General features: G+C 38.4%; 2 protein-coding genes across 2 annotated transcripts; one reads left to right on the forward strand and one right to left on the reverse strand.

Annotated features, from left to right (window-relative positions):
• Nucleotides 1-1,642: 1,642 nt before the first annotated feature.
• LOC122641538 (uncharacterized protein At4g22160) lies at nucleotides 1,643-7,758 on the forward strand. The gene is made up of 2 exons (XM_043834802.1): nucleotides 1,643-2,166; nucleotides 7,580-7,758. Exons 1-2 carry the CDS (start codon nucleotides 1,694-1,696, stop codon nucleotides 7,626-7,628), a joined length of 522 nt encoding a protein of 173 aa, XP_043690737.1. The 5' UTR covers nucleotides 1,643-1,693; the 3' UTR covers nucleotides 7,629-7,758.
• Nucleotides 7,759-13,099: 5,341 nt separating this feature from the next.
• Nucleotides 13,100-14,425, reverse strand: LOC122642002. The gene is made up of 2 exons (XM_043835374.1): nucleotides 13,307-14,425; nucleotides 13,100-13,270 (listed from the first exon to the last, which is right to left on the reverse strand). The coding sequence occupies exons 1-2, from the start codon at nucleotides 14,237-14,239 to the stop codon at nucleotides 13,172-13,174; spliced, it is 1,032 nt and encodes a 343-aa protein (XP_043691309.1). The 5' UTR covers nucleotides 14,240-14,425; the 3' UTR covers nucleotides 13,100-13,171.

Below are 14,425 nucleotides of genomic sequence, written 5' to 3' on the forward strand. Positions count from 1 at the left end.
GAGTATCATCAGCAAAAAATAAGTGTGAGATTACAGGTGCATTAGCCACAATTTTAATACTCTTAAAGAAATGTAGTTCCCTATGAATCCTAAAAACTTTGGACAAACCTTCCATGACTAAAATGAAAATATACTTGATTAATGGGCATCCTTGTCGAACACCACAAAAAAGCTAAAAAAACTAAAACCATCACAATGTAATTTAATTGAATAAGCGCAAGTAGAAATAAAATAACTAATCAAGTCATGTTGGAAAAAAAAGTTTAGAATAATAAGACTTATCTATTAATAACCTTGAGATGTTACTGCCTAGTTATAAAACCGAATGATAAAATCAAAGTGTTGATGAAGATGACGCTGCCAAGTTGTAGAAGCACACGAACAAAAATCTGGTTGAGTTGCACCCAAATATACACTCTTCTTAAGGTTTGAAATACCCATGCCCCCTATATAAGTGCAACAAGGGTTTCTTGCGCTCTAGCTCCAAGATAACTCAACCACTAATTGAATGTCTTATGCACAAAGATTTCAACTGATATGGGAGAGCAAAGCTAGGCTCATTAAACACTGTTTTGAAGAATGTTTTAATGCAATTAGAAAACTAGAAATAATAGACATCCAAGAGCAAAATAAAGTGAGATTATTTCCAAAAAAATGTTAGAGAAATAAGCAAAAATCCCTTCTCTATTTATAAGAGAAGAAGATATATCTCCAAGGGTGTCTCCAAAAGACATGCCCATAAACCATATCTTTTTCCAAAAGACTTGATTGTTGACCATTTAAATAAGTTTCCGTTGTACTCACCCCTCTCATCAATAAATTTCCCGTTTACCAAAAAAAAAAAAAGAATCACACCTATTGGCCATTTAGGTACCTATTAATAAATTACATAACCCTCAAAAAATATTTTGAATCTTTAATTTTAAAAACAAATATACATTCCAACAAGTCACACCAATGTTGGTTGAAACCCAGATACTCAAAAACGGCCAAAGGGTATCCTAAGTCAAGTATATCATAGACATTGGACATGTCAAGCTTAATACCCATCCTTGGTCTTATCACATCTAAGAAAATAAAAAAATCCCATGCACAATAATAATATTATCAGTAATTTGATGCCCCTTGACAAAAGTTGCTAATCTTGGTGAATCCTTTTGATATGAGATAGATGCATAATGAGTGGTTAAGAAGAGATTGTAAACTGCTTAAGATATAGGAAATCTCAAAATGGAGTATGTAATGAATTATGGTAGTAACAAATGAAGAAAATTGAGAAGAAACTACAGATAAGTATAAAAAAATAACTAGTAATCATAATTATACAGTAAAGAAAATATAAGGAAAAGAAAGGGAGGGGAAGGAGGAAAAATGTGGAGAAAAAGACATAAGGAGAGAGGGAAAGACTCTACTGTTTCCTGCTACCTAGCCAATAGTTGCACATGTGGTAGGGTTGACACTTGAGAAGAGGATAAAGAATAAGGCATTATCTGAGACTGGCTTTGTTTAATTAGTATTAAGTATTAACATTAATTGGATCACCAATGGGGTTAGTAGTGGAAATAGATTCCAATCGAACGGTTCTCTAACATTCATTTTAATCATAGAGGACACTCCAATTATAAGGGCGTTTCAACGGTTCTCTGTGCTCTTGTACTCTCTAGCTACTTCATTCGTAAAGATCAAAGCGTAAATGGCTGGCTTGGCCGGTCGCACCGAAACGGACCGGAACCATCTTACACACGCTTTTGATGCCGGATTATTGTCCGGTTCGCTGCCGGCCGACACACCCCGTACCGTCGACGCCGATGACGATGACGATGACGATGACGATGACGATGACGAGGAATCCTTCCTTGAACCGTCTCCACTAGACTCTGCGACGGACGATTCAATCGGCGACTCCAAACGGTGGGGTCATCTGGCTGCCAGCGTCCATATCTTAGCCGGAACTCTGTTACGGATGGAGGTGGAGGAGATGGAGATGGTCAAGGCTTGGGAAGCTTCGCGGATGGAAGCCGAGAGGCGTAGAGTGGAATTAGAGTCAGAGATGACCCAGATGCTGTTGAAGGTACAGATCCAGATCGCTTCGTTTATTTCTCAAAAGAATCGGAAACGGAAGAGGAAGCGTGTCGAGGAGGAAGACGATAATTCGACCAGGGAACGGTAAATCTATAAAGCTTAATCTTTTAATATTGTTTTAGATTTATAGTTAGCAATTGCATAGCCAAAGTTACCTGTGTTCCGTCATCAATCTTTATTCTTGAAAAAGGAAAAGGCAAAAGAAAGAGAGTCTCCCGTGTCACGAATCGGCCGAGTTTAAAGAGTTTTGCTGGAATCGATTATTATTTCAGAGCTTTACTTTAAGACAACTATATGACACAGTTTGAGGTTTCTAACTAAACAATCATTTCATCTGTCTTTCCTTCTCAGAAATAGAAACGAGTTGCTTGGTATGAACTTAGTTTTCAGTCTACTTAGACTAATGGCCACAAGTTAAATTGACTGACAAAGGAACTGTTTGGTAGGGTATATATGCCTGGGGAATCAAAAGATTGAAGGACACCAACCATCTATCAACACTAGTCCATGATCTTATTGACCAAACAAGGCGATTGAATTGATGGGATCAATAAGAATTTACTGTTCTACATCTGTACTTTTTACATGAAAAATAATAGAGTAGTTGGCTACTTGTTACAGTTGTTAGTTATGACTTGTGACCATCGGATTTACTGATATCACTTCTTAAGCATCGGTTAATTTGTAGGTGATTCAAGCCCAATCATCTGGTTGCTGAATAATCCAAGAATATGCACCAGAGTTGTTGGTTGGTGTAGTTTAGTTCCTAAAATGGGTCAAATTTCTCTTTATATGAAATGAATTTGTGTTCATCCTCTTCTTTTTTTTTTTTTTTTAAATAGATGAATGGTATGCATTTTTATGATGAATATCCTAATTATTTATTTGGATGTTTTTGAGATTAACTTCGTTTTATTTGGATTCTTCTGATTTTGACTTCTAGTGGGATGCGGTTTTGTGTTAAAATGATTATTAACTTGCTGATCTGGGTTGCCCCTGACTTGATTGAATTAGTTCAGAATATTGTCTATGCAACACTTGGATTAAGATTTCTGTTGATATTGTTTTTGATTTATAGTTAGCACTGGAATAGCAGAAGCTTACCAGTGTATTTCCGTTGGGCCGATCAACTTTATCAGCTCCCTGTGTCCCATAATCCCATCAATTAATTAATTCTTGAAAAGTAAAAAAGAAAGAGTCTCCCATGTCATGAATCAGCCGAATTTAAAGAGTTTTGCAGGAATCGGTTATTCTTTCAGAGCTTTATTTTAAGTCAACGATGACCCAGTTTGGGCCCGTGGCTCTGTCACAAATCGAATTAGGTGATTAGGACCCACTTCCATTTAGGGATGGTCTTGCCGTGATGCTGCGTTGGGGTTCTGGTGGGATTAGCATCTCCGTTCAAACTTCATCAAGTACTCGTTCACGAGTTGTCTGACTCACCAAGCTGCCAAGGCATGTTGAGTTGTCTAACGATTCACACATTCCATCGTCTTTCGTCTTCAGATATTGAAACAAGATGCTTGGTATGAACTTAGTTTTCAGTCTAGCTAGACTAATGGTCACAAGTTAACCGACTAACAAGGGAACTGTTTGGTGGGCCGGCTATGCCTGGGGAAGCAAAACAATTGAATGACCCCAACCATCTAATCAAAACTGGGCCATGATCTTACTAATCATATGAGGTGGTTAAATTGATTGGATCAATAGGAATTTACTGTTCTACATTTGTACATTTTACATGAAAAAGAATATAGAGTAGTTGGTTACTTGTTACAGTTGTTAGTTATGACTTACGACCATCGGAGTTACTGATATCACTTCTTAAGCATCGGTTAATTTGTAGGTGATTCAAGCCCAATGATCTGGTTGCTGAATGATGCAAGAAGATAGCCCAACTCTAGTGATCTAGCTAGACTAATGGTCACTAGAGTTGTTGGTTGGTTTAAGTTAGTTCCTAAAATGGTTCAAATTTATCTTTCTATCGAATGAATTTGTTGTGATCATCTTCTTCTTTCTTCTTTTTTTTTTTTTGGTTTTTATGATCAATATCCTATTGATTTATTTGGATGTTTTTGAGATTAACTTCGTTGTATTTGGATTCTTCTGATTTTGACTTCTAGTGGGATGCAGTTTTGTATTAAAATGATTATCAACTTGTTGATCTGGGTTCAGAGATTTCTATCTCCTTTTACCATGCTTTCTGATTTTCTCGTGACTCCCAAGCTTGTTACCTCACTTGATCTATCTCCCCCACCCACAAAACAGCTTTCTCTCTAATTGGTGCCAATGCGATCCTTTTTTGCTAATCCACATTGTAATATTTGAACTGCTAACACCAATTAGGTCCATTTTCACTTAGAGCCATGTTTTATTGTTAAAAACACAAGATATTAGGTGTTAGACACTGATTAAGACAAACTTGTTGCCCTTACATTGATCCATATTTTATGAGATTTAATTATATATGTAATTTAAGTTAAAATGCATTATCAGTATCAAGAACATACTTACTACTTAGACGAATACTCCATGTTAATATAAGAAGAATATGTTTATCAAATTAATATTTCTATTGATGTTATAGTAATGGTGCTGGCTTTCATTAGTCCTACATCTTCTAATGAGAGGATTCCTAACATGGCAATTTAGAGGAAATGGATTGTCTTCCTTACATATTTGGAGCACAGAGATTTAGATTATCACAACTAGAGGCTTATCTCTTTTTTTCCTTTTTTTTTGTTGGGGGGGGGGGGGCGTTGGGGAGGAATTTGGAACTGAACTGATGGTGACCTCATATCTTGCATGTTAAAGCCAGCTACTGTTACTTTCTTACTGTTTATGGCATTGCAGTGAATATATCTTAGATTTCCTTCATTGATGATTCAGGTTAGAATGGACCTATTGCTTATTTACTGTTTAGCTGCAATAACACTAGAGGGATGACAAGAATAAACCATTGGGGAAGGGAATAGTCTTACAATGTCTGATGGCTCATATGGTTTCAGACTTCCAATCAGAGTGCTGGGTTGAAAGTCTTGAGGTTGACAAATGAATATTTAGAGCATATTATCAACATCAGCTGCTGCTTGGACTGTTGCTTAAAGATTTCTGGATGGGGGACATGATCATTAGGTAGTGCATCCTTGACATTATGGCATGGACAAGGGAGACGTAGAAGCTATTGGAGCCAAAACTTGTTAGATTGAAGACGTTGAACAATTCTTTGTTCCCCCCCCCCCTCCTCTTCCGATAGATGTTCAACTATTCCATTGTTTTGTATTTAGTTTATTTTAATGATGGCTTAGTAATCTATATGAGGTTTCTAGGGATTGGTACTTTCAGGGTTGGCGAGGGGTTTATTAATCTGAGTTAGATCCCATTCAGACCTTCCTGAGCCCCCCTTCCTTTGATGCTATGAAACTCTGCCCGCTAAGGTGAGGGATCTCTTTGAAACATAAGATAAACTCCTGTGGATATCCTACATACGAAAAACTTATCAAAAAGTCGATGATCATAAACATTACCTATCATCATCCTTATGGGCTTGCTACTTGTTGAAAATATTGGTGCATAGCATCACAGTTTATGTACTGGATGTCAATCCCTCCTCGATGGAGGCAATTTTCCTGCTTAGGAAACTCATGGAAAGATATAAGGAGGGCAAGAAGAACCTCCATATGGTCTTTAAAGACCTAGAAAAAGCCTACGACAGAGTCCCTAGAGAGCTAATCTGGAATATTCTAGAGAGGTATTTAAGTGGTAGGTGGGTTAAAATAATGGGTCGAATCCGAGATCCAACCGAGATCCGAGATCTCACCGAGATATTGCACTTTTCAGTTTCGGATGCCATCTCGACTCGGTATTACAAAAAACCGAGAATCTCGGTGAGATCTCGCGAGATTTCGGACTATGCTTCAAAAGGGAAAGGAGAGGGAAACCTGTTTAGAAAACTGATGAAATTATGGCTCTGTTCTGTTTCTATCTGAATCAGTGAAAAATTCTCTCTAAAACATTGCACCTTTTGAACCTTGTCATTGTTATTGATGGCATATTGCTCATATAAAAATAGGAGACACTTCGACCCAAAAGGAGAGAAAAAAAAAAGAGTTGACTATGTGTTAGTCCTATGACATAGATGGGTTGGTGACATTGGTCCATTTCATGGGGGAACCCACGCTCATCTTACTGGCCAGGTTTCAGCACAAACAAGCTGGGGAAGTACCTCAAATGTGATGCCGTGATGCTGCATTGCAGAATGCCCCTAAGATTCCATTACTATCAAGCACAACCGTGTAATTTTATGAAACTTCATAATTGTTTTTAACCACTTCCCTTTCTTGTCTCGGGCAGAAATTTGACCAATAAGATGATTGAAGTTTCTATCACATGGACCACCCATGTCTGCCATGGCAAGGAAGCTAGGTTTTGTGATGATACAAATGTTACTTAGTTGTGGCATGTAGTTTTGTCCAATTAAAAAAAGTTACTGCACTTATTACAGAAAATGCCATATATTAAAACTTTCCCATGCTTATTTGTCATAGAAAAAGGTTTGTTTAAAGTTTAATTATCTACTAAATGGTTAATTCTGGATAAATGATAGGGCAGGCACTGACTAACAACTACTTGATCATAATATTTTTGGTATTCTGCATTAAAAAGAAGTTATAGCCTATTGATATTATAGGTTTCAGGTCTAAGTCTAGCTGACTGGTGCTGCCTAGCATAATGTGAAATGGTATATGGGTCAGCCTGGTGCATCCTGGCCTAATGCTACTGCTAGCAGGATTGGATAAGGTAAGCTTATCCAATTTACTAGACCAGTCTCAATTCCTGGATATTTCAAATGCACTAAGAAGTATTATCTCCTTGATCTGGTTGCTTAAGTTGTCTAATTGAATGAACTGCTATATCAGAGGAGTTACAAGATTTCTTCGGGTTAGATGGTGTAGTGTGAAATTTTGATTATGATAGATGCCACTAATATCTGTGGGTCGTAATATGTGTGTTCTTACATCCTTGCTTTTGATTACCTATAAAAAGCTTTGATTCTTATTGCTGTGTCATATGTGGATGCTCATTAAATCTGGTAGAAGTTCCCATAGATACACTTTGCTTGAGTTCAATATGAGTCATGTATTCTTCAATGAATGGAATTATTTGGTCATGGCTATGTGTAGTTTACCTTTATCTGTGTCATCTATTAGTCTGATATGTATCGCTATGTAATATCTGTTGCATAGGCATGCAGATAAAAAGTGACAGTATATCTGCAATGGATCCTAGAGCCCATTGAGTCTTTGTCTTATCTATTTCTTTGAAACTAAATGTGATTTCAATCACTGCCCCTTACCAATGTAGGTAATTTTTATTGGAATGTTTTGGAATTCAACTATCTTCTTGATTTTGGAGTTTTCTTAATAGTTTGAAACAACTGCTGGTTTGATAGCCCTCATCTAGCTTGGCTCTGATGTGTAGATTCCTCTTGATTCAGGGAGGCAGTTCTGCTGCTTGGGTTGCTTCAATGTGATCGGAGCTTTTGAAGGGAAATGATCACAGGATAAGGCATCATGCATCTGTATAAATTGGATTTGTTGTTTATTATGATGTTATATGGATAAGGGAAAAGTTTTCCTTCACCCACCACTGTGATCTCATAGTTACTCTCTCCCTTATCGACAGAGGTGGGAAATACCATTTCCACTGATTTCCACTATTCCTGGTGTCCCACTGTTAAAACCCATGAATGCAAAGGTGAAGGAAAACTCTCTCTGATGTTTAAACACTGTGTGGGGGGGGGGGAGGGGGCAAAGATTTTTCTTTTTTATTTAATGAGGAATGTGGGCTCAGATTTGATGAAATCAGAATTTGTAGAAGTTCAAATATAATCTGGAAACTTGAGAAGGCAAGGAAGGCAAGGAATCTGAAAATCTAATCCTTATAGCTTCAATTGCGTGACCATTCTAGGACAAGCATGATGCGACAGTCTTATCTCAGCTTACCCTCAGAAAATAGTTGTGAAGGGAAGGATTCCAAATAGATTACACAAAGAATTGAATTTTGATTTGAGTAATATTTTAGAAAGTAAACTTAGGTTTGAGTGTATCAAATCTCATAGTAAAATATGAGTGTTCTATAATATTCATAAGGGGAGGGGTTCAGTTTCCTCGATGCCAGAGTACTACTTTGGACGTATGGAACCCCACCATTATGAATCATCAAATAAAGGGTTTATGGAGGGGAGAGAGTTCGGGATAAAAATATTTGTAAGAATTAATACTTCAGACAATAAGGTCAGATTGGGTATGATTTTTTTTTTTCAATTTTGGATTGATTTCATGAAATAGCCAACAAATAAATTTTTGGTAGTTCAATTTCTGAGGATAGATTCTCTATAGTTCTATGTGAGAGGGAGATGGTGGCAGGGGTGGGGTCGAGAAGAGGTTGGTGGTGGTTGTGGCAGCAGCGGTGTTGGTAGTGGAGGTGGAGGTGGTGGCGGCATGGTGGTGGAGGACCATTAGGAGAAGGGTGATGTTTTATTTTTAATGTGAAGTTATTGCTTTGTCCATCAAATTAACCATGCGTTCATTAAAGATTTTTTAGGTTTTATCTAAAAATCTTGAACTGAACCAAAATGAGCTGTTTACATTGAAACCAATCCGTTTAACACCCTTAGTTGTAGGGGTCTTAGTAGGTTAAGTGATTGACTCTCCAGTCTTCATTGAGCCCATTAAGCGGCTCCCCTCCTCCTCCCTTGACATACTCTCTTCTCTGAATACTGGTATCCACATGGCAGTAAGGGTGTCAAACGGTCAGTTCAGTCCAGTTTCAGTCGGGCCGATAATGGGTGAAACCGAAGCCAGACCAATATTTCGGTTTTCTTTTATTAGGCTATGAACCGATGTGGTTTTGATTTCCTTTTGTTGGTCTATCATCGATTTGATATCGGGCTTGATACGGTTTGATTTCGGTTTACCATTTGTATAATTAAACAATTATGAAAAAAAATAAATGGTTTTCAGTTTCCTTTTTTTATTGATTTTGGTCTGGTTTTGTATTGGTTACAATCTGATTTTCAGTTTCTAATCGGATTCGATCGTTTGAGCGGTATCGATTCGGTCATGGATTACACTGCAAAGGTATAAAAAAAAGGATCGAGTTTCCCTCCACCCATGGTGAATGGAATCACCAAGGAGCGAGAGAGGGCGGGAATTGGCATCGGGAGGGTATTTTAGTACATACTAAAACCCTAGGAGAGATTTGTGAACCCTTGGATGGTGTGTAAACCGTCCTCTTTGGGTGGAGGAAAACTTTATCCTAAAAATATCCCCTATGTGTATCAGGGTTTATGACTACAGTGGTATCTAGATACCAACCTCACACCAATCCATCACAATTACCATTCCTTGTGGTAGGAAAGGAACAGATGAAGACAATTCCCCATCAATCGAAGGTCATAATCTCTACCCAAATTGTGCCAATTCTCAAAACTGTCCTTGATTGTCCAAAGAGTTTCTCTCCCCAAATTGCACAAAGTCCTGAAACTGTCCTTGAATGTCCTAAGAGTTTCATCCAAAACCACAATAAATGTGGTGGCCCGTGGGGGCAACAAAAACTCGGTAGAGAAGAGGAGGTGGTAAGAGACAACCCAATCCCTCTGCTTTGTGGGTAACCATGTTTTTTCATTCTATAGTGGTCCCAAAATCCTCCCTCTGCAGCTTCTCTTCACAAAATTTTCTGAGTGACTTTTATTTTAAGCTTCTCCATTATTGTGGATGATGATCACTCACTAGTGATGTGGGTGATATTTCGAGTTAATTTAAAAAATTGTGAGATCGTCAATTGTGTACTGAGGATGTCTTTACTCTTTAGGGGTGTAAATGAATAGTCGAAATTCATTTTTGTATCCGTGTTCGAATCCGTTTAGGATCACTCACTAGTGATGTGGGTGATATCTCCAATTAATTTAAAAAATTGTGAGATCGTCAATAGTGTACCGAGGATGTCTTTACTCTTTAGAGGTGTAAATGAATAGCCGAAATTCGTTTTTGTATCCGTGTTCGAATCCGTTCGAAAGCTAAACGGATGCGGATACGGATAGGCTATAGCTATCCGAAAAGCTATATTTACATGTAAACGGATAAAATATCTGATCCGTATCCGTTTAGCACTATCCGAATCCGTCCGAAAGCTAATCGGATGCGGATATAGCACTATCCGAGCCGAATCCGATCTGTTTACATCCCTAGGTGTCTTTAGAGTATGTCAAATCGGTATATATAGCTATCCTTCTTCTAACATAGCAACACAATTTCAATTAGTATCAAAAAGTACATAATTCTTTTCTTGCTTTCTTATTGCTTATCGATGCATAACCATGTCCCATTCAATATTCAATAGAAAATTCCTAAAATTTGTTTCGAATAGTGTAGGAATTTTTTTATATTACTGTCTTCGTATTAGAAACTAAAGATCTGGTAAAGTATGAGTTCGACGAGCTGGGTTCTAATAATTCATAAAAGATATTATCATATTCTCACAATACATTTTAATTAGACGCAAAATATAGAAATCCCTTCTCGTGATTATACAAAAGAAAAGGTTTTTTGTTTGAATCCTTCATTGCAAGGAATTGGTTGGTCGTACAGTAAGAAATAAAAAGACAGTATTTAATGAAAGTAAAAGACCAATCAATAATTGGAATAATCAATATTCGTGATGCAACCATTGTTGCATTATATCCAAAGGTTCCTTTTTAACCTAACTACAAGGATGGATCAAATTCCATAATATGGAAAAGGAAAGGCATACCTAGTGCAAGAGGCTCCCATCATTGCGGGGTTTAGGGAGTGGCATAATGTACACAACCTTATCCTTACTTTCGCAGAGAAGCTTTATTTGAATATTAACCAAATATACATGAAAACAAGTAGGGATAGGGTGTTGCTTACAAGAAAGAAGAGTTTAATTGCTTGCTTCAATTAAGTAATTCAAGTGATTTGTGATCCGAGTTTTCTAAATTTTCCATTGAAATATCTCAATTCCTATAAGAAATCGAATTTTTTTTAGTGATTTTCAGTAGGCCCGGTCCAATGTGAGCCGAATTGGCTATCTGCACTGTGGGGTGTCCTCCTAGGGATGACGATGAAGAAGAGCAAGAACAAGGATGAGTGAAAGTGACACGAACCCAAGTCTAGAGACAAAGTAGAACCCTGGCTCAGCACTTACACTGATACACCTACACCTAGAGGACACTATAGCAAAGGAGGAAAAAGGGCCACCTGGAGAAAATGGTTTTGGAACAATAAGAGAAGAGGAGCCAGCAAATGGAGAGGGGTAGGGGACAGTTTGTCAATAGTGTAGGAACTAATTTATAATTATTGTGTGTCCTACATGACCATAATTTGGTGTTTTAAAAATATCTCAATATAGAGTTGGATTTAATTAAGAAAACCTAATTATCATGCTAATTAAAAAAATAAAGTCCTACTCTATTTAGTATACCTTGATGGGAGGGTACATTGCGTTTTATAAATAAGACCCCAAGTCCTTCCTCTATTTCAACGGTTTTATATCGACATTATCACTAAGAAACATTGACCTAAAATAAGAGGGAGAAATCTAGAAACTTCTTTCATCGTTGCAGTGACTCAGAGGCAATGATGAGTTTATGAATTCTTCCTATATGATGGTGAACTATATGCATCGTTTCTCTTATGTTTGTGATCCTTGGATTCAAAGGCAAGATCCTAATAAATGTTTATATGTATTAGGATTTAGAATTCTACAAATAGAGCCCGATTAGGGATTTAGTTCATGGTATACTAGTATCCATATCCGAATCAAAACCGGCATTCACATATTGGTATTGATCACCAGCAAAACCAATATTAATATGGATCAACCATATGGATTCATAATGGTTCCATACCAAATCAAAACACATGCCCATACTAATATCGATACCAATACCAATTCTTCATACCTTGACCCGGATGAGAGAGAGAGAGTGAGTAGTAGCCTACATTGTTGGTGAAGAGACTTTTTCCCTAATAAGAGAGGAAAGAAGAAGAGACATGTGGGAGGAGGGCCCAAAGTCGAAAAGAGCTATCAAGATTGAAGCGTCACTATTATCATATGCAAATGCAAGTGCTTCTTCTCTAATTCCTCATCATTCTTAATGGGATAAGGGAATGTGACATATGGTGGAATATTCCCACTAACCAAACATAATTCCTCAATCACAGAGTCACAGTTGCAGCAATTGAGAGATTGAGATCTTAAATAAGGGTAAAAGAGACCCCTTACCTCACCTCTCTCCATAATAATAGTCACCGTTGGCAATTATGTCCTCCCACTTGTGACTTGTGACTTGACTGCTACTACTATTACCCCTCTTGGCTCTCTTGCTTTGCTTCAACGATGGTGATGTTGTTGTTGTTAATTACTACTTTTATATACATTTAGATCGTCAACGATTGTATGATCCTATCCTATCCTATCCTATCCTATGAATCCTCTATCCAATCTCCATCGCTTCTCTTCTCTTCTCTTCTCTTCTCTTGCTTGCGCTGTTGCGCAGAGTTGTTAAATAGTAGTGTTGACGTATACATGTACCACCACCGCCCATTGTTTTGGTTTCCATCCTCCAACATTCCTTTAAATGGTAACTTTGTATCAACACAACCAGTTTCCTTTTCTGTTAATAATAACTGTATATCAAACATCAAGGAATTCTGAAAATAAGTCTTTATTAGAATGGGAATGAATGACCACACACTCTGGTCTTAAAATAAATTTTTTTTTTTAAATTTTATGGTTCCTTCTGAGATGAAGAGATTAAACAAAGTAACTAACTTTACAACAACCTTCTTAATGTTAGTTAATAATAATAATAATAATACTTAATTACATGACACCAAACAAAGAACCTTCCTTACTTCCTTTCCATCTAAGCAAGCATCACCCATTCAGAGATTTTAATTTAATTCTTTTTTTTTTTTTTTAATTTTAATTTAATTACACACGTTATAACATAAGTAGTGAAAGCTTCAAATTACAATTAAAATAAACCCCAAATACCTGTTCAGTACACTTTCTTCGAGAATATTGTTCGCAGGTTCAATAGGCTACCTCCACTACCACTATTACCAGCGGCGCCGCCGCTACTTCCACCACCACCACCGGTGCTCTGACCGCTACTACTAATACTACTACTACTACTACCAGCAGCAGCGGTGCTGTTCACGTCGCTTCTACAGCTTAAATGGTGGCGATACCCAATGCACATCGGAACATTTAAATTTAAAACCCTGGCCCTAGTTCCGCCTGCACCGCCATTGTTTTTGTTCCGACGAGGATCTATGGCTTCTTTCTTTCCACTCTTATCGGCATTTCGGACCATCGGCGTTCCTGTCCGGTCGGAGTTTTTTAGGCCGGAGCCACCGCGGCGAACTTGCCAAACGGGACTACTCCTTCCCAAATGGACCCCACCACCTCTGCCAGGACTACTCGGCCATTTCCTGGACTTGGACTCGCCCGCCGAGTTGCTGCGTGAACAGGGAGCGCTACTTACCTTCCTGGTTGCGGCAGCCGCAGCGGCCAACTTAGGCTTATTGCCACTGTTCCCAGCGGAGTGACTCCGCGAGAATGGCCATATATTGATGTTGAGCTCTGTCCCGGTAACACTCCCACCGCCACTCTTTCTCTCTTTCTTCTTCTCCTTTTCCTTATCTTTCTCTTTGTCTTCGGCGCCTGTAGAGGATGTTGTGGCAGTTGTTTTCTTCTCCCCTAACCTGAAAATGTCCCTCCATCGCTTAGAAGTAGACAACACCGTCGATGATTCATGCAACGCGGCTGATGACTCGGGTCCAGGTTCAGTTTCGGGATTAGGGGTTTCTGAATCGGCTTTGTGTTCTTCTGGGTCTGGTGGTTCGGAATGGAGCGGGAGGAGGTGAAGAGGTAGAAGGACACCGTCGACGAACAATTCGTCAGCCGAGAGGAGTTGGGGTTGTGGGTATGATGGGTTCCTGACCATCCAGAACTCGAATTCCGGTGAGTTGGAAGCGCTACTCCTCCTTCCGCTGTTGCTTGCAGAGAGGACTTGAACAGTTGAGGAGGAGAGGGTTTCTGGTTTGAATCTGGGTTTCTCCATTGAATGGGAAGGAAATAACAACGTTCAGAGAGAGAGAGAGAAAGAGAGATTTGAATGGAAAGGGGGAGGAGGGTTGGAGTGAAATATTTCTTTGTTTTCTCGGGAGTCAGCACATGGTTCCGTGCAGGTCACCCTACAGGCATTAAAGAAAGGAGAATAAGTAGTTAAAAGCGAGAGAGAAAGAGA

Source organism: Telopea speciosissima, chromosome 10, assembly GCF_018873765.1.
Source record: "Telopea speciosissima isolate NSW1024214 ecotype Mountain lineage chromosome 10, Tspe_v1, whole genome shotgun sequence".
NCBI classification, from domain to species: domain Eukaryota; kingdom Viridiplantae; phylum Streptophyta; class Magnoliopsida; order Proteales; family Proteaceae; genus Telopea; species Telopea speciosissima.

Excerpts from the sequence above, each read along its gene's own strand:
- LOC122642002 (XM_043835374.1), bottom strand. The coding sequence starts at position 14,239 with ATGGAGAAACCCAGATTCAAACCAGAAACCCTCTCCTCCTCAACTGTT. Across the intron at positions 13,271-13,306 it reads GCACCGCTGCTGCTGGTAGT|GGTGGTGGTGGTGGAAGTAG; the intron begins AGTAGTAGTAGT and ends GGTCAGAGCACC.
- LOC122641538 (XM_043834802.1), top strand. The coding sequence starts at position 1,694 with ATGGCTGGCTTGGCCGGTCGCACCGAAACGGACCGGAACCATCTTACA. Across the intron at positions 2,167-7,579 it reads GATAATTCGACCAGGGAACG|GGAGGCAGTTCTGCTGCTTG; the intron begins GTAAATCTATAA and ends CTCTTGATTCAG.